The sequence below is a fragment of the Delphinus delphis genome, chromosome 18 (genome assembly GCF_949987515.2).
Source record: "Delphinus delphis chromosome 18, mDelDel1.2, whole genome shotgun sequence".
In the NCBI taxonomy this organism is placed as follows: domain Eukaryota; kingdom Metazoa; phylum Chordata; class Mammalia; order Artiodactyla; family Delphinidae; genus Delphinus; species Delphinus delphis.
Window position 1 is genome coordinate 30,157,678 of NC_082700.1, and position 21,119 is coordinate 30,178,796.

At 34.8% G+C, this 21,119-nt stretch overlaps 1 protein-coding gene across 1 annotated transcript in view; it reads left to right on the forward strand.

Annotated features, from left to right (window-relative positions):
• The window catches only part of PCDH17 (protocadherin 17), a 99,743-nt gene extending 91,258 nt beyond the window's left edge, over positions 1–8,485 (forward strand). Inside the window, exon 4 of the mRNA XM_059995585.1 lies at positions 7,803–8,485. Coding sequence (XP_059851568.1) covers positions 7,803–8,485 — 683 coding nt within the window. The remainder of the gene's footprint in view (positions 1–7,802) is intronic.
• Positions 8,486–21,119: the final 12,634 nt, after the last annotated feature.

Sequence of the window (21,119 nt, forward strand, 5' to 3'; positions counted from 1 at the left end):
TTCAGAGCTTTTCCATTTTTTTTACATTCTAGCCAGTTTTTCCCTTGTTACTTTGTTTTTAGGCACTGTAATATACATCTTTTGACCTACAAATCTGCTCTCTTATCACCCTGTGAAACGCACATTTCTGTGTGGTAATCACTTCACTTTCTAATCTCTTTACCTAGATCACCCTATCCCTGCTCTCCACTGTCTGTTGAAACCCTGATCATCTCTTGAATTGCAAATCAAGCACCACTTCTTCTAAAAAGCCTTTCACCGTATTACAATCTACACTTTTCTCTGTTTTTCTGTTTGACATTCATATAACATAGTTCAAAATGTAACGAATCATGAATTATTTCTCTTATGGTGGTTTCAAATCAAGTTTCTAGTTTCTAATGAAATTGTAAACTCCTTGGTAAAGAGATACAGCCTTCCAGACTGGAGAATTTTAGAGGTGGGTAAACGTGGGTTCATTTACCACAAACCTTTTCTTGAGACAACACCTGTTCCACAACATTCTTTCGAAGATGCCTTTGCTTGAAAACTTCCAATTCACAAAGTTGATGTTTAGTTCATTCTTACCTTATGAATGATTGAATATAATTCCTTTAACTGCTGGATTACACACATCTACTACTTCCAATGAATTTGAGCTGTCTTTACTCTGGTGGGGCATTTGAGTTATATTGTTTTTCTTTGATAGGTATGTCAGAGTCCTTTTCTCAAAAAAACAAAAATATAAACAAAAACAAAAACTTGTTCCATTTAGTATAGAATTGAGTTGCAGAGCCAGTTCTCCTGAGCGTAACTGTTAAGAAAGAGATGGCCCTATTTATCTGTGCCTTCACTTCTAAGCATCTGCTACTACCCCAGGGGATGGCTGCACCTACATTATGGGACTGGGGAAGGGTGGCAGCTAAATTTTGAATGTTAATTTCAGGACACTGTGCCACAGGACACAATTATATTTGTGCCATACGTTCTCAATACGTGGTTTAGATTCTCATTTTTTTTTTTCGGGTGCTTCCGTATCAGATTTCCTTATATCCTTAACATATGTTCCCCTTTAATTTCATTTTTCTTCATCTCAGAGCATTATCTGTGGTTGTCAGTATTTATGCCAGAAAATTCACTCTGGTAGACCTATTATTATGTCCAAAGGGTCACAAACACTTGAAACCATCCCCGAAGGTGTGCAGGTGCATTGAATAGTAAGTGCAAATGCTCCCAGCACTCCAAATACCCAGCTGCAGTTGGATTCAGTTGAATGTGATACAGGACAGTGGTTTCTGGTGTCTGAATGAAGTTGTGGCGATACATTCAGAAGTGTTGTGTGATGTAATTGCACGCCAGAGGATTGGTACTTCTAAGCTGCCACGGTTTGACTATTTGATAGCATTATTATAACCTCCTCTTCAAAATGTGCTCTCTGCCTATCAAAAGCAGATAGAATGGCATTTCACAATTGAGGTAAATTCTGGAAGCCAAGTCAGCAGTACATACACCTAAAAATATATACATTTCTCTCATAGTATTTTTATTCCATGAACTATGTTTCTAAATTATTATTTCTTATGACCAATTATTAGGAAATATTTTAAGTTCCTGGAGTCCAGTACCCAGTGTTTTATCATTATATCACTGCCAACACGTGAACAAGCATGCTCATGAAATGAGCATATTGTAACAAGATACGTGATCTTACATTAAAAAATAAAAGAAGCAAAAACATATCCCACATCTGTGTATTTGTTTATCAGTTATTTGATTAGTAGAACAGCCTAGATCACTGTGCACAAGTGAGAAACATGGGAAATACAAGGCAATAGATGAAAGATCACTTGGCTAAATAAAGTGATTGTACTCTGATGCAACATTTTCCCTTACCCTTCTCTTTTCCTCCCTGAATAAGGGATACACCAAGGTTATTAAAAATTGTGCTAAAATTAAGCCTGGAAGTCATGTGAATACTAGCAGAAGAAATAGCATGTGATAAAATTATAATATTAGGATACTTGTTTCTTTTTATTCCCCGACACAGAGAAAGACGTTTTGAGACAACTTTCCAATGCTGTCTCTAGAAGTAATATTGAAAGTGAAATTTTTACCCCCTCATAGTCAGATAGTGTGAAATCAGAAGGTTTAATTTTAACTAATATGCTAGTAAATGAGACATAGAAATCAAAAATGGAAATAATTTGAATGAATATAGATTGTTAAAGTGCCATTTATATGGAATGACTCACCCTATCATCATAACAAGTGTAAGGGGTTTATAGGATGGTAAAGGGAAGTAAGTGAATAATCATTAACATTGCCAAAAAAAGAGAGAACTGTATGTGGTAGAAAACTGTCAGTTTGCAGGATATTATGAATTATGTCAATTTACTGAAGAAACATTTTATTAAAGTTTTGTTGGACTGTATTCTGATGAGATTTCTATTTTAGTATTGGTGTTTTTTCTCTGATATGTTAGAATATATTTGGATTAGTTGTAATTTGCTGTGCTCATAGAGAAGTGTGTGTACATGTGTAAAATTGTGTGTGTGTGTTTGTGGGCACTGAAGAAAGAAAAAGGCAGTGAAGCAAGCTGTGGTTACAACATTAAAAACTTTCAGTAGAAAACTGGTGTACACGAACTGTCAGTCTAAGGTCCTGGCTTGCCATTGTTTACTGGTAGATAATCTGTGATGGGCGTCAACTTTAAGTTTTGTAGAGTTAATCTCCAGAACATTTGGGCCAGCCATAAATATAGATGGGTGCCAGCTCTCTGCTTTCCCAGACAGCTAATTAGGTGTTATGAAAGCTTACACTGGTGAAAGAAGGTAAAGTAGAAATACAAAAGAAAAGTGAGAACAAATAAAAAATGAACTTCATTTATAGAGCTCTCAACTTGGAAACAACTCCAATTTTAAGGTGCTGTTAGAAACAGGAGCAACCACCACACTAACAGAAGAGCACTATTCCTATTTAAAGCTATTTACAGAGCTGAAATAAAACCATTTTGTTGACAGTCGTAAAGCACAGAAAACTCTCTCAAATAGCCTTCCCCACAACCACAACAATTTAGAACTTCCTCACTGATGTTCTGATTAATGGATTTTGGTTTTCAGATTTCTACGACCCAGACGTTTATTTCTTCATTATAAAAATTAAATCAGATGCATATCTGAAACTCTTATTCTAGAAATAATAAGCATGTTTTCAGATGTACAGATATGTGGGCTCTGGAGGAAACAGGCAATGAAACTAAGGGGAGGAAATCCTTTTATGTTTTCTAATATTTCCCTAAGTGTTAACAAATTAGTTGCTAAGTATCTCTCTTTGGGTTATGTGGTATAATGCTTTGAAGATGGGGAAAATAAGCTTATCTTTTGATTTGTGATAAATTCCTTCCTGAGAGTGAGACAGATTGTAGTAAAGAGATAGATTTACTCTAAAGAAATTTCATGACGTGGCTCCTCGAACTGTGTTTCTTCTGCAGTGAACAGTTCTGAGTCACAACACGCAAGGGTTTTCTCCTGACTTTTCCCAAAATAACTATGTTCAATAGAAGCCCCTTAATCTTTGTTAATCTTTGATGGTTTAAATAGTGTTTTGACTTCAAATTTTAATCTTCTACATTGTAATTATTGGCACCTCTTACCCATCTTGAAATGGCTGTGTACTCTTCATGATGTAGTGACATTACAAGGTTAAAATCACATTGTGGACATTAAGTTCTGGTAACCTTTGTGGAAGATCACTAAAATACAATAATTTGGGAACAGATAATTTAATGTTTTACCTAAATATTTTTTTCCTCACATATATGTAACTTTCACGATGCCTGTTCCTTTGAAGGTATATTTTGGCAAAAAATGTTTGCTTGCCTAATATCTTTAAGTTATAAAACAGTTTAATCTAGGTTAAAAAAAAGAGAGAGAGCTTTCAGATTTATTGGCTAATATGAATTTGCAGATTTCATACATCTTTATGTCTAAATCAACTTGAATTATATAAAATTCTAAAATCAGTAGTCAAGTTGTTTAACCAGTCGAGGTTTCACACTCATAGTTGAAGGGCATAGGGAAAGATTAAAAGGTTGTTTACTGGTGATTTTAAATAAAAAGATTTATACATACATGTAAATTATATACAAGGTTTTATATTTATAAATATATTTATATATATGTTTTATATATATCTACTATCCTTTATATTACAAATATATAACTTTCCTGTGTGTTTTATTCATTCATCTGTATTTCTCTTATGTTAGTTACTGATTTTTAATTTTCAGGAATGCATTGGACATGCATTTAAGTTTTCAAATTTTGTTTGGACTATTTCCTGGAGAAAGCTCAATTTTATTACACACATGCAAATAAAGATCTATACGTGTGTGTGTGTGTGTGCATGTATAGTTTATGGTGGCAGCTGAACTGCAAGTACTTACAGTAATTTAAGTGATTATATCTTTTGGAAAAGATCATATAAATTAAGATGCAAAATTGAACTAATTAAGATGACTGTGTTTATATCCCTCCCCTTGGGAGCTTTTATAATAGTCAGAAGTGACTATAGTAGTATAGAAAATGATTCTTAATGTTAAACAAGTATTTAAATTTCTGATTGTCACATGATCCTTCAGGGAATTTTACACTTAAAAGATTAGACACTGTAAACTTTCTCTATATACAGAACTGCCCAGATTTCTAGCTGTCGGACTTCAGAGTTGTTTTCACTTTGCAATATAAATATGCTTATCTCTCAGTTTCTCTCATCTATATATCATTTGGATTATCCCATCTTTCTTGGCAAGAGGTGCATTCTGTGAAAGGGTTATTATGTTATACTAAGGAAAGGACAAAAATGAGGGTAAATAATTTATTTGTAATCCCAGATTGGTCCAGAAGAAAAAATGAATCTTGGATCAAGCATCTCTAAATTTGTTTTCTGCCCAGGATCCCTAAATTTGTTTTTTGATACAAATATGTAATCTATGCAAATAGTGGCTGTCTGTATAATTTGCTTCTTTTTCATTTTTATAGTTCATAATTCAACATATCTGTTTCGGGATTCGTTTTCCCTAAGGTACAGAAAGAAGCTATTATCTACCTTTATAGTCCTAGGGCTTGAGAAAATCCTCCACACTATTATTCTTTATTATACACACTTAGTTTATTGAGTGGATTTTTAAAAATATAATAGAAGGTACACATAGCAGAAATCCTCCCAATACGACTCCCGTTCCTTTAAGCCCCTCCTCCCTCACTCCTCCCTCCATCCTTCCCTCTCTCCTCTCACTTTGGTTTCCTTCTCGCCTCTCTTTTTCTTTCATTTTTTCCATTTTGTCTACTTTTTTGGTCTAGTTAGTAATTCATTATGTACTACCTATGTCTCTTTTATGTGTCTACCTAGTCATCTATTTATTTATGTCACTTCAGAAATAATTCTACTCTCTCAAAAATTCTTATTTGACCCTTGGCAATTATAGTTCATCTTATGTTCTTAGTTTCTGCAGCTTGTACAGAAGGGTCCATTTGATTTTCTTCACTGTCTCTGAAATGCTGCTGTCAAAATTACAGTCTAATGACAAGGTGAACAGCTTATAATGTGTCGTAATCAATACTCAAAATTTGCTCCCTAGGATGTGACATGAAGTCAAGTAAAAAAAAGCTGCAGAGTTTCAGTAGTGAAGTGCAAACAATAATTTTATGTTGATGGTTTCAAATTCAAGGTCAATTTACACTTTTATAAATCTGCATTATTCTGTACTGTTCACTCTATTCTTAAATTCATATTGAATTCATTCAAAGCTGGGCTATCAAAATTGCTGAAATTGAGACCAGTCAATATTGAAAAATAAAATTATGTTAGTGTCTTTCAAAGAGAGTGTATGAGTTGTAAATGAAGTTTTTAAAAATCACAAATCTAAAAGATACAAAAATATTAGCAAGTGAAATAGATAGTAAAGTTTTCTACTGTATTTTTTAAGGATAAGATTAGTTGAATGAAATGATATGTATTTTTTTTTCTAACACTTACTGACACAGGCATAATATTGAAGATTCACTTTCAGAAGAGGTAATGAAAACAGATACCTGATATTAAACTTTTCTGATATCCTGTTGTTTAAATTCTGCTCTACTTTAAATCTGCACAGGGAGGCTTCTAGAAAATTTTAAATGCCTAGATTTTTTTGCTTCTGTTTGTGTCCATCTGTCTGACAACCTTTCAAATCATAGATAGTATTTGAGTCTGTGTGTAGATAGTTCAGTTTGAGACTACATTTCAGCATTGTTGCCTGTATTACATAATAAACTTAACATATTTTATTCACTCCTAGGTAAATATATGTTTAAAAGTAAGACAAAATTAAAATAGAGACAAACCACGTAGATACTTCTTTTTAACATTTCAAGTGTGAATAATGATACATGCTATGAAATACCACAGAATTTTTGTTCTGTCAAAACACCATTTTGATTCTTTTCTAAAAGAGTTTAGTTTCATAAGAAATTATTTTATCCTAAAACCTTTTGAGATAATTAAGGTGTGGTTTATTTTTTTTCTTTTTGTATAAGGAATTTTTTGTGTGTTTTAAGTACAGACTCAGATTTTGTATATGACTTTGAAAAGTAACTGTATAAATTTATCAGCACTATTAAATTTGCTGCTTTTTCCCTTGCACACAGGACACTATACATTATGGAGATCCTCTCGCATCAATTAAATGGCAATCCCAAGTGTTCCCAAATGAGTAGGGAATTCTATTCCCATCACATAGATTTAAGCTGTAAATATCCTCTCCTGAAAAAAAGGTCCCTGATTTAAAAAGGATCATTAAACATAAGGAAAATAATGATTTGTAGATGAAAGGGACAACTGGGAAGATATAGTTCAAAGTTATCTTTTAAAATATTGAGTTCATGGACATATGCAGCTGTTGTCATAATGAAGGAATTTTCTTTCATATTTTCTTGTTCAGCATCTTTGAAATAGTGATCGTTAAACAGTACTTTATTTAGATTATTTACATGCTTATCACAAAAGAGAGAAGCAAAAATTCTCACAGAAATCATTATCATTTAGAATTGAAATCATGATTTGTCATTCATTCTGAACTATATCTGTTTACAAAATACATTTTCACCTACTTACACCAAAAACAAAAAGCTGAAGTGAAGAAAACTGATTACATGATCCATACGCAAATCTACTACAATAGCAATGTGCACTTTTTGACAAGCTTATTCATAACACGTTCAGATAGAAAATTCCATTTGCTACTCTTCAGTAGGAAAAGCAGGCTTTTAAAGGAAAACCTTATTTCATGACTGTCACCAAAATAACAATTACAAGCAAAATAGGGATAAAAAATAAAAAAAAAAATAGCAGCTTAGGACTTTTTATGGAAGTTTGTGATTCAGGTTTTGCACTGTTATTTGATTTCAAAAATTAAACCTGGTAATCCTTTTTGAAGTTCCCTGTTTCCAGGATGGGTTACACAGAACAAAGACTAACTGATATCCCCAGGAGATTAGTTTACAGTGATATTGTACTCTACTGAGAATGATTCTCCAGTGGCCACTTTTACTTCTACCCAGACTATGGAAATTTGTTAATACCTAGAGAATAGGCTTAAATAAAACCGTTGTCTCAACCAGCAGGTTTATGCAACCATCCCGAAACGTTTTAATTATTGTTTTCTTTTCCTTTTTAATTTAGAGATCAGAGGTCAAGCAAACCCAGGGAGAGCTGATCGCAGCCTTTGTAGAACTGTAAAGGCATCCCTAATGATTGGATTTGCTGTCCTCTCTTTTGTTTTGCAGAACCAGAAGAGTGTGTTAATTGCACAGATGAATGCCGAGTGCTTGGTCATTCTGACAGGTGTTGGATGCCACAGTTCCCTGCAACCAATCAGGCTGAAAACGCAGATTACCGCACAAATCTCTTTGTACCCACAGTTGAAGCTAATGTTGAGACTGAGACTTACGAAACTGTGAATCCCACTGGGAAAAAGACTTTTTGTACATTTGGAAAAGACAAGCGAGAGCACACGATTCTCATTGCCAATGTGAAACCTTATTTAAAAGCCAAACGTGCCCTGAGCCCTCTCCTCCAAGAGGTCCCCTCAGCATCAAGCAGCCCAACCAAGGCATGCATCGAGCCTTGCACCTCAACGAAAGGCTCCCTGGATGGTTGCGAAGCAAAGCCAGGGGCTCTGGCCGAGGCGAGCAGCCAGTACTTGCCCACTGACAGTCAGTATCTGTCCCCCAGCAAGCAACCGAGAGACCCTCCCTTCCTGGCTTCTGAGCAGATGGCAAGGGTCTTCGCCGATGTGCATTCGAGAGCCAGCCGGGATTCCAGTGAGATGGGCGCTGTCCTGGAGCAGCTTGACCACTCTAACAGAGATCTGACGAGAGAGCCGGTGGATGCAGAGGAAGTCGTGAGAGAAATCGACAAGCTTCTGCAGGACTGCCGGGGAAATGACCCTGTGGCTGTGAGAAAGTGAAAAAAAAAAAAAAAGCATTGGCATTTTCTTGTCTCTTCTGTTGATTTAAAAATGACCCCTCCTGGTGAAAACCCCATTTTACAGGGATAAAGAAAGACCGATGCTGCTTTAAGGCTTTTAGTGAACATCTGAAGTGCCCACAAGTATGTTCTTTTCACTGCTGTTTCTTTTTCAGAAATAACAATGGCTTTGTTTTGACCAAACTTATATTAGGACAGAATTAACGATGTTCAAAGAGGAAAGAAAAACAGAGAAGAAAAAAGAGAGAAGAAAAAGGAGGATGAGGAGGCAAGTTACCTTGTGACTATCTGTTAGGAAGGTATGCAGTGTGAGAATGGAAGTTTTTTCTCATTGCTCTAAGACTGTCCTCCGTGATTTATTCTGACGTAACTGTTTACCTATAAACCCCATACAAAGCAGGGTCATAATTTGTGATCTGTGGTAGAATTTCTAGCAGTCACCACAGGCTTCTACTGAAAGTCCTGAAACGACCTTGCAGTAGTCCAAGCTACACCAAACATTAACACATATTTGTGGTAAACATTTCTGTATAAAGTTACCTGCCACGCATAGAAACACAGAAAACATTCCATAACATTAGTCAAAAAAAATTAAAAACTGAGTCATTTGTAAAACACCTCATATCGTATAAAAGTTCAATGTAAAAGGGTATAGTCCATTTTGTCCTGCACACACGTAGACTAATTCACTTCATGAAAGAAGAAAATTTAAAGGTTTAAAATGCCTCTTTAGCATTTTAGTGTCCAACAAATGTATAAATAATGATGGATATGTTTTAAATTTGACCTAGAAATGTTCTGAAAAATAGTTACCATTGAGTAATGATATTCAGAGACAATTAACATGAATGATATGTTTTATTCATTTGTGGACACTAAAATAGCTCAGGAACGTGAAAACGTCTTAGACATACACAAATCACATGACCATTTAAATGTGCAAATGTAAGAAGATTCAATGTGTTTACATCAAATGACATATTTTTATTGATTTATTGCAGATTCAGTGCATATGAGCCAAATTGTTGAGTGTATAAGAGCTATATTGTGTATTTTATTAAATTAATATATAGTTGTGTTGCAAAAATATTTGGGCTTATATTGTAAATGGCAAGTGTTGCCTTGGTAGCTGTCGAACTCTATGAGTTTTGTTTTTTCCTGCTTCCATTTCCCCATGGAGTGTTGGAAGCAGTGCCTCAGAGCAAAGTCTCTTGTTTAATGTAGAGTCTACCAAGTACTACAGTACATAATCTGTTCAAAATGTGTTTGAGTGAGCTGATGGAGCTAACTGAAAGGTCAAAAAATACATCTGTCAGTCATGGTTATGTACAAGTCCTTCATGGAAGCTTTTATTAAAGTCATGCTAAATTACAAGAATTACATTTGTACCAATACCTGAAACTTCTTCATGTTTTTTCAATAGCATACAGCTGCTGCCTATGTAGATATCATATTGTTGATTGGTTCTCAAAAGTATCTTAAGTGGTTCAAGATGTGTGTCCCCATTATATTTCAAAACCATGCAAAATGCTTTAATGCATGTGTGGTACCACCACTGGTTACTTGCATTGTGTAGTGTTTTACAAGAGGTCTGGGTCTTAACAAAAAGTTTGCCTTTTTTTCCGCACTCTTCTGCCTCTTTTTACTGGTGTCCCTTGAGAACAATACACTGTCTATTCCTTCATTTTCTTGCACCTTTCCTTGTGACATTTAGCGTGTTTCAAACTTACTTTCATATGAGGCTAGGAAACCTCAAATTTCAGGAATTGGGAAAAATAAAATTAGCACTTGCTGAAGTAGCAGTAGATGGGAAAATGCCTTGATTGACATTTTCCTTCAGCGTTTAAAATTTTTTGCATTTTACAGCTTCATGACAAACAGTTTCCAGCCCATACCTTAGAAAATGCGGTGCTGAGTTAAATAAAGGTTGTTTGTGCACGGGAGCAGAAAAATGCATTATTTGCAAACTGGTGGAGAATTCTGTGCCTTCTTTCCTGGCCACCAAGCCAGTGTAGAAACAACATAAATGTCATAAAATCCTTATATTAAAAATAAAAACAAAAGCAAAAACAAACACTGAAGTGAATTCAGCTTTGTAATTTTAAACCTCGAAAAATCCAACTGAAAATATTTCCATCAAATGCTGTCAAGATTTTAGACTGTACCTCGTTTGCAAAACTGCTTTGAAAGGGAAGAATGGACAACTCCCATCAGCCTTATTCTCTTGAGAACTGTATTTGGTTCCCAGTAACAGCCTTTCCAAAGCTCTACTCTTGGTTTTTATTATTTGTAAATGTTTAAGTCAGAAAAGAAGGGATCTTGTACATGTGAAACCTAATTGACTCTCTATATTTTGGACAATTTATGTATATGAAATGTGTTGTCTCTATTATATGATGTTATTTTTTGCCAGGAGACTACAGGTTGATTTAGCTTGATAGCTGAAATTTGATGGAAAACTGATTTCCATTTAGTCTTACCAAGTGTTCCCTCTCTCTTACTAGACAGATAGCCAAGTAGTAAAATCTAAGGCAGTATGTAAATGAAATCAACAAAGAGAGTAGGATTTATTTTTAAAATGTTCTTAATGCTGAGTAACCAGTTGTTCAATTTATTATATGTGTCTGAAGACATTAAAACACTATCAGATTTTAAGAACTGGTTGTGCCAATGTGTGAGGGATTACCTTTAGGCTCTCTGTCACCAGTGATTTACTAGTGTTAGCTGTTTAACACATTATATGTATTTAGTAGTGATTATTTATTTACAAGTTGGTGGTAATTCAGCAGTCAGGACGCTAAGCTTTTATAGTTGAGTTGAGGGAATCTTGCTTTTATTCATTTGGCTGGCAACTGCCTTTACCACAGACCTCTGGTGCTCAGCTTCCTTGGAAGTCTACGAGATACCAAAATTACCCCTTTGGGGAGCAACTTGCTCTAAGGGGTGATGCATGATCAAACAGTGATATTTCAAGGTGTTTTTATCACAATTCAGAATGTGAAAAAATTATCTTAATTCACATCTTCCAATTACTAACCCTTCATAAAAATCCCACACATTCAAAAGGAATAATAATATTGAATACTTTGTCTTTTAGGTCCTTAAATAACTGAAGTTAAGCACAGAAAAAGGATTTATAGAAATTTTCATAAGAAAGTTAAAGTTCTAAAAACTGTTTACTGATGAACTAAAAACACAATATCAGTAACAAAACAATTTTTTCATTAAATGTTGATGAAAAATATTTTCATCAAAATTAAAAGTAGTGAGAATCAGTTAGTTATACCTATACCAAAGTGAACATTAAAGAGACATATCATGCAATTTCAAAGAATGCTTTCACATTATTTCTTAACCTGACATACTTATCCTTACTGCAGGCAATATGCAAATATTGGCTCACTACTCCATAAATTAATTGAATTCTGGTTTGGAAAATTGACTTGTTTTGTTTTTCAAAATTAGCTGAGATCTTGTAAAACATGACTTCCTTTTAAAGGATCTAGGTACTGCTCAATTTAAAATATGACACCATAAAAAAAGTCATGTAGTAATAGAGCAGTATGCTTTATTACCACCAGGTTAAAAGCTGTTTGTTGCCTAATGGACTAGAAGTTGCTGAGGTCAACAAGTAGACTGAGGTTTGGCATAATATATGCCCACTCATTACTGCCTAATTATATTCTTTTGACAACACAGAGCATTTATCGCACTAATTCAAATGAGAGTTTTGGCTATCAAGATGTGTTGATTCGAAACATAATTGAATGAGACCTGAATAAAGTCTGACTTTCCTGGCCCCAGTGTTTTGCAGGTTGGCTGTTCCCATTTATCAGCCCCATCACTCCATAAGGTTCTTAGCTGCACCAAGTGATTGGTCAACAAGAATAACAACAACAAAGCAGCATACATTGTATGGATTTATCTCAACGCTATTGTTTAATGGCTGTGTTTAATGTGACCTATCTGGAAAATGAGGACTCCGAATAAAAAGCTATTACTAATAGTGGTGTTGCCTTCCCTTGAATTCATTAATACACTGCGTACTTCAGGGACCCTGATCATAATTATTTTGGAAAGCAACTGTGGCATCACAACTGTTTGTGCTCTAGTTCTTTATTTGCCAATAAAATAAACTTTTGGAAAAATGTATTTAACAATATTGTCACTAGGTCCTCAGTGGGAATGGGTTACCTGGCTTTCAGATAGCTTAGATAAGTTGGTTAGTCAGATAATTGCCATGGAGTCATAGCCTAATGATACTAGTGGCTTTTCATATTTATGATTAGTTTGAAGATAATCTGGTTCAAGACCCTAAAGGACTTCAGAAAAATAATTTTTATAAGACCTCTCATAAGCTTACATGACTAATGAAACCACATATTTATAAATGGCATTTTAAAGTAAATACATGTTTATTGTGGCATCTTAAAATAATAAGCCTCTCTTTCTACCCATTCAACAAATGTTTATTGAATTCCTACTGTGTATTTTCCCTGGGCTATTATGCCCAGGAGTAAACAGTAAACAAGGAATGGTGCCTGGGTCACAGTCTGGAGGGAGAAACAAAGAGGTAAGTTCTAATACACATTACTCTTGCTTGTTTGCATTTTCCTTCAGCTACTCCACACATCCCATATCTCTGCCATATCACACTCAGTGAGCGGCATCTCCTAAATTACAAACCAACATAATATTCTGTCCCTGTCGATCTGACCTTTTTTCTTTTAATTTTACTTTTCTTCTGACAATATAGATTAAATCAAGAAGAGTGCATTGCTTTTCCATATTTAAGAAGATCTTTATGGTCTAGACTTATTGGGGTATACTAAATGGCTTATCTATTCTTTATTTTGCTCATTTATTTGTTAACATGTCTTTCTTTTTCATTGAGCACCACTGAGGTGTCAGGTGGCGTTCAAGGATCTCAAGGGAAAAAGAACTAAGCCAATTACATTTTATCCTCAGAGAATTTATAGCTTGTGCTTAGGTGATATATGCTAACATAAATTGACCTTATATTGTCTGGATACTGTTACCTTTTTACAACAAAAATAATTTAACTTTTAAGAAGAGAAAAACCATATGCCTACCATGACATTCATTGCTTTCAAGTGTGAGAGTCAAACAAGCTGTTAATTGACTCACCTGAACCATCTGACCAGGGCTGAGAGATTAGGGAGTCATGCAAATGAACAACCCTACCTGGCCAGGCTGCAATAAGGACGAAGTCATGAGTGGAACATGTATCACAGGCTTACTCCATGTCAGTGAGCTATTAAATCCCCTCAAATTATGGTATTTTTTAAAATAGATATGCTCAAAAATACAATTATTTGACAATCACAGAGAACAATCATTTGTAGGATATGAAGAGAACAAATTCTTAAACATCACTATAGAGAAATAGAAATAGATATAGAAATAGAAATAGAAATAGATCATTAAGTTGATGGACCATCTTCAAACTCTTCATTAGATCCTTTTGGAGATGGTTGCACATGGTTCACCAAGGAAATATATCATTTTCTGTTCATGTTAGACATTAATAATGCTGGATAATCCACTATACACTAGAGATTAAATTCTCAATATTTATAAAAGAGGGTGCAACTTCTTTCATTATTCCCCCTTTTTAATATTTCAGAAAGTTATCAAAAAGTAACTTAGTTTTTTCAAACTATTTTAGATGTTAATGAGTATCTTATGTACAAAGTTTGATTAAAGGAGGGAAAATTTTAGTGAGATTTTACAAATTTTGTATCACACAGGCTGACCTCCCCCATTAGACAGAATAAGTGTTCTATTTTTGGTCTTACAAATGAAACATTTCACTTTGAGATGAACAACTTATAAGTGATCTATAGCATTCTAATGAACTATATTTTGATTGTGATATATATTTCAAAATCTAGTTTCCTGAAGTTACAATACTCAGTCAAATTACTTCATAATACTTTTCAAAGATTGTCAAAAAACAAACAACCAAGTTTGGAACCCTCTTTTTGTTCAACTTACACAGATTATCATATTTTGTATAAAATATTGGTGTTCAACACTGCTTATATAAAAATTGTTCTTATTTCCCTAAGGGTTTATAGCATCAGGCAGGCCAAATAAAAGAATAATTACACAAGCCTAAATTAATACTGCTAAATTCTGTTTATAGAGAATTTTCCAATTCCCAGAGAACTTTCACAAATTTACAAGGCATTACAGAATTAAGGATTCTGAAGCTCAAGGAGGTCAATGGACTTTTATCCAAGGGCAATGAGCTTGGAAGCCTTAAGCCCACACTTGAACTTAATGACCAGTTCTTCTATTTGTTCCAGATTTTGTAAATTCTGCAATCTTGCCCTATCTAATATCTTGCCTCTCTAATATCTTAAATTTATCATTCCTAAAACATTAAATTATGCCAGTAATGTGCCTTCCCCTTTAAATTGACTGCCACATCATATAATTTAGATCCCCTCTATGTTAATAGTTCATAACAACATTGAATAATTTGAAAATAGAGAATAGGGATTGTAGTCTCCAAGTAAAGAAAAATACATCACAAGAATTGAGCCTCTCTTAAGATTGTCCTCAATTTTTTACTGTCATTTATAAAAATGTTTCACAGCATTGATGGTATGATCTCCAAAATATTCTGAAACAATATTATGGAAGATTTGTTTTTCCATTAACTTGGTATATTCTCACCTGGAAGAAATCCATAGACTTTATTTAATTCCTTTATATTATGAAATTTTGCATATATTAAATCAATAAGATTATTAATTGGCTTCTTAGAAATAATTACATAAACTCTAATAATATTGAAAGGACATTTAAATATTACATTCATATATATATGGATTCATATGCATACATAGAGGCGTGAGAGTCAAATCATTTCAAAAGCCAGTATCACAAAATAAAAGAATTTGAGTAGTAACAATGTGGCTAAGGGATGAAAAACATGTTGTTTTATTTATGACTTACCTCATCCTCATTTGATACCACTGTCATCTTCAATGATCTGATGAAAAAGAGAGATAGCAATTGCTATCATTTTCAGGCTGGTTAATCAAAAGTGAAGTGTTCTGGGGCTTCCCTGGTGGCGCAGTAGTTGGGAGTCCACCTGCCGATGCAGGGGACACGGGTTCGTGCCCCGGTCTGGGAGGATCCCACGTGCCGTGGAGCGGCTGGGCCTGTGAGCCATGGCCGCTGGGCCTGCGCGTCCGGAGCCTGTGCTCCACAGCAGGAGAGACCATAGCAGTGAGAGGTCCGCGAACCCCCCCCCAAAAAAAGTGAAGTGTTCTGCTTCTTCCTGAATTTTGCTTACTCATACATTTTTAAATATCTTTATTTTCAATATACAGAAAACCGACTTGACTTTCAAGAGGTCCAGAAATAAATTTTAATGTACCTTTAGCACTATTTTATGTTTTGAAAATTTAAATTCAAATAGATGATATGAGATATTCATTCATTCATTTTATTGATCAGCTGAATATCTCAACACTATCTCTTTAGCAATATTAAATCATATTTTGATATTATTCCTCCTTACTTTTGCAGTTGGAAGACAATGTCTTCAATATAATAATTTGCTTTGACGGAAGATTTTTGAATTTTTATTTTATTCTTTCCATTATAAATCAGATATATATATATCTTTATAGCATTAATTTTTATAATATTATCTACTGACTTGCACGTGACTAGTCTCTTTATTCTAATCTTAATTTCATAATTTTATCTCAACATCAACTATTATATAGTCTTTCTCATCTATTTGTTTTTCCATTAGATATGTTCATATAGATATAAGTATTTTCCATATGTCTTCATATTTATGGATCAATTATGGAGGTAGTGATGTTTCACCCAATAGTCTCATCAAAATGTTCAAACTGCTTTTATTAACCTATAGGAAAATTAGCTATTTTTTAGGTGTAACCTACATGGAGTGTTAAAATTGACAAAATGCATAATAGAATATAACAGTATAAACAGTGGTAAATAAGTTAGGATGCAGGGTCTTAGTTAAAATCTTTATGCAAGAGTGCCTAGCTACTTCATTGAAAGGTTGAAAAAGTGAAAGTGAATTATCTTACTCTATTATTAGTAATTCCTATGTGTTAAAAAATTCTCATTTTAAAATCTCATCCTGTGAAATGTTTGGCTTTGACTGAAGATAAGAAAAGACCCTTACTTCTGAGATGTGCTTATGATTTCTCAATCTGCCTTTTTTCCCCAAACACCTTGAAAATTCAACTATTGTACGTATTTTATCATTTCTTTCATTTTGGATAACTACCAAAATTTAATCTGTGTTCATAATGCAAAGGAGAAAAAGAAATAAATGAATGGGTCAAAAGTAGCCTCTCTGGTGATTTTCCTTCCCGAGAATGTGACATTTCAATTCAATTCAACATTAATTTATGGAGCATGTATAGTGTTTTTGAATACAATGGAGCATACAGATATTAACAAAATGCAGTCCCTGTCTCTATAGAATTTAAAGTATATTGGGAAATGAAGTTATTTACACAAACACAGTTTGTAGTTGGTACTATGAAAGAAGTACAAGTTGCAGTGGGTAAAAAATGAGAGTGACAGAGAGAGAGAGCAAGTACTTTCAGCAGAGGAAATGAGAGGTGGGGAGGGAATCAGTAACAGCTTCTTGGAGAAGGCAGCATTTGAATTGAGCATTTAAGGTGGGACAGGATTTCGGCAGTGGAGATGTACAGGAAATGTGTTCTGGAAGGAGAGAGAGGCAGTGTGTGCAAATATATTTAAATAAAGTCAAATTATTTTCTGATTAGAAAACTAGAAAGGATTGGGAAGGTGGGTTAGGTCAAGATGGGGATTGTACTGAATGCTGAGTTTATGACGTGTCATGTGAATTTCTATTCCAAGGAGGAAGATACTTGAGGATACCTGAATTAGGCTCACCAGCTGGGAGAGCTCTGTGAAAGGCTTGCCAAGCCGAATGTGAATTCAGGAAAATAACACTAGGACAGCTTGCTGCTGCCTGGTGATCCATTCTTTATAAGATGCTGCCTAATAGCACCTTGTTCTTGGGTCGGGTCCAACCATCTAGGGGCAATGCCAACTTTGCCAAATCTTGCAATTCTCAGCTTCAAGCCCTCAGCAGAGTATTTATGTGTATGTTTCCAACTTCCCAGAAATAATTCTTCCTTTGAAATCTGTAATCATGTTTGAAGCTTTAGGAAGCAAAGAGAGACAAAAGAGAAAGGCGAAGACCAAGAGCATAGATGATTTTCATCCCACGGAAGAGTGGCTTTTTAACATTCCCAGATTTTCCAGTCTAGTATCTGTGTGAATTCTGTTAGGCAGAACAATTCTATTTCTAAATATTTCTGTCTGAGTCCACTCATCCAGGGCCCTCCAGGCTGATATAGGTGTGCTATCTTAATGCTTCTATAATGTTCCATTCCTATCAGAGAGGAGCTTTAAATTATTGATTATTTAGGCACTGAAATAAGGAATAATGGCCTTAGATTAGTGGTTCCCAACTGGGGGCACTTGTGCCCCACAGGGATATTTGGCAGTATATAAAGGCAATTTGGGTTGTTAAGAGGTGGGGGAGTTGGGTTGCTACTGGCATCTGTAGCAACTAAACATCCTGCAGTGCACAATACAGTGCTTCCCCCAACTAACAAAGATTTATTTTGTCAAAAATATCACTAATGTCCAGGTTGAGAAATTCTGCCTTAGAAAGGAGGTGTTTAGGAAAAGAGCAGTGAACAATATTAGGTTTAGGGTAATGGACATTGACTATTAAATGGATTGACATGTTTTCTTCCTGAGTTTTGAGAGGAGTTCTGGAAATTCTCCTAAATTACTTATCATAAGGACTTATTTCCAATTTCTTGTGCGTATATTCTGCTCTGGAGATTGCCAGGACAGTATCTCTTGCAGCTGGGAGTATTATCTCATACTCTAATCAGTACCAGTAACACATATATTGGAAGAATCTCCATGGAATGGAAAGGTGTTGCTTGGGATGGCTGTTTACTCCTCCTGAAGCAGTTGAAAGCTGATTTCCTAAGAAGGGAAGGTAAAACAAAATTCCCTAGCTGTAAAGGAGGGAAGAGTCTGCCTCTGGGACTATCTCAAAGGTCTGGTCTACTGCTGCCTTAGAGATCAAATGATATGATCAATTTATCTTTCAACCTCAAGTCACCTGTCCTTAACGTGTATGTGAAATCTGTCTCTCCCATGACATTGGGACTTTGTGGGGCCAGGTATTAAAAAATGTTTTGGTGGTAGGAGGTATCAGATCAAGGAATGGCAATGTTTAAACAGAAGCTAGGTGACCATAGATATGTCTGGATGCTGTAGAATGAATGCCTGTATTGATTTCTTAGGCATCTTCCTACCTGAATCTTTCAGAATAATATGTGGAATGCCAAAAAATTTCAGATTGACTTTCGAAATGAGGTGAGGGGAAGGTGAGTGCAAATGGTTTCTTAAAAGTTTTATTTCTTTTGACACATATTCTGTTTTACCATCTGTAAGGCAGGGTGGGCGGTTCCAATGCACATTTTATGAATTTGAACTTAAAATGACTCTGGTTTAAAAATAATAATGGTAATGTGTTAAAAGGGTGACAGGAACCCCAGTGGCAAAGTTAAAAGTCTGAACATTGACAGGATAATTAATATAAACAGCAGTTACCATAGCCAATCCACATTTGAGATTTTATTTGGTACAACTTGGCTAAATACGCACTAAGTGTGTTAAAACTAAAGTTAGTATACACTGTAGTGAATGCTGGTGTTACTAACAGGCCAGGAACATGTTGAAAAGCACTCGAGGGGTGGAAGTGAAAACCATAGACTCAGCCTCTGAGGTGTTCTTTCCAGGGAGACTCAGTCACCCTCCAGCACATACAGAAACTTGCTGGGTTTTATTTATGCTGGAATCTTTCTATATTAAAAAGCAATATAATCACTGAAATACCACTACTGTTCAAGTTAATTTACTTTCTAATGGTTTATTTGCATAGTGGAATTTGCATTTTATTTCACAGCAAACGTTATGACTCCACCTGCCCTATTTTAGATGAAACACAAAAACAAGAGAGAAATAGAAACAGTTAAAGAAAATAATGAATATAAGAAACTTCTCGTCCACCCATCCTCACTTAACAATACCGAACCCAGCAGTCTGGAGAGCATGAAAGACCCCGAAGCTTTCCACCCTCATGACTAGTGCACTGACTTTCTGTTTCGATCTTCTCTCTTCCTTTGTCTTTACAGTGCTTGCAGTTCAATAAAGGTAATTTCCACAGGTGATATTGAGCCCTACAAAGTTCATCGTGAGGGTATATTCATTTTGGGAAGTGTAGAAGACAAGTGAGACATAGAATGTCTTATCAACCTTCAACATCACGCCTGCTTATCTGACTGTTATTGGCCTCAGACAGATGGGGGTGCTAATTGCAGATCACAACCTAATGTAACAAAGCACTGCTTTCTGACCTCCTTCTGTGATCAAGAGCATGAAACTTGGCGATATACTTTCCTTTTTCATTGAAGCACATGCATTTTCTTTGGGGGCTTCAAGGTTCAAATCCTAGGGTGACAGCTGCCATTTTAAAGGTGACTCATTACAGTCATTTAGAGAGTCCCCTAACAGATGGATAGGACTTTGTTTCCCAGGAAACACTGACAGGTTACAAGTTGTAACAGTTTTTAATAATTTCAACCAACTTATACACATCTGTCAATCACCCTATTTGGTAAAGTTAATAATGCAGTAATCTGAGGGTGACAAAGTGATGGGTTTTTAGAAACAATTTATTCCATAACATTTTTACATAAAGAAAAGAAAATGTAGGTCAGATAAATTTGAAAGTTTATTTTTTACCCATAGGAAAAGACTCCTTTTATTTTCAATAATAAATTTCATATTTAGGTTACTATTCAGAAGAATTCATAGATGCTTCATATAAAAAGCATTAGGGACAAAACTATGAAAATATAAAGAAAAATATTAAGCACAGTTAAGCAGTCATTTTTCTCTTTGAAAACTTTTATAATTACATAATAAAGTTTCCTAAATAAATTAAATTGCAAGTATTTCCATTTACAAAGTCACAGAGAGGAAGTATAGTGGTTAAAAGTCATAGACTCTTACCTCAGAGCTATAACTCTCACCTACCACCCTCTAGCAATGTGGCCTTATGTCATGAGTGGGCAAACTATGGTCTTTGGATCAAATCCAACCCCCAGCTTATTTTTGTAAATAAATATTTATTGGAAGCCAGCCACACTATAATTTATATGTCTATGGCTGTTTTCTAGTACAACAGTAGAGTTGAGTAGTTGGGACAAAACTGTATGTTTTGTACACAAAGTAAAACAAAATATTTACTATCTGGCTCTTTACAGAGGAAATTTGTGTTGTATAACTACTATATACTTCAGTTTTTCCATCTGTAAAATGTGTGCAAGAGTAACTTCTAAAGTAATTGTAAGGAATAAATGAAATAAGACATAAAAAGCTTAGAAGCATTTTGGACACATAGAAAACTCTCAATGAATGCTATCCATTATTGCAAATGGACTCATCTGAAGCAATACAAATCTATC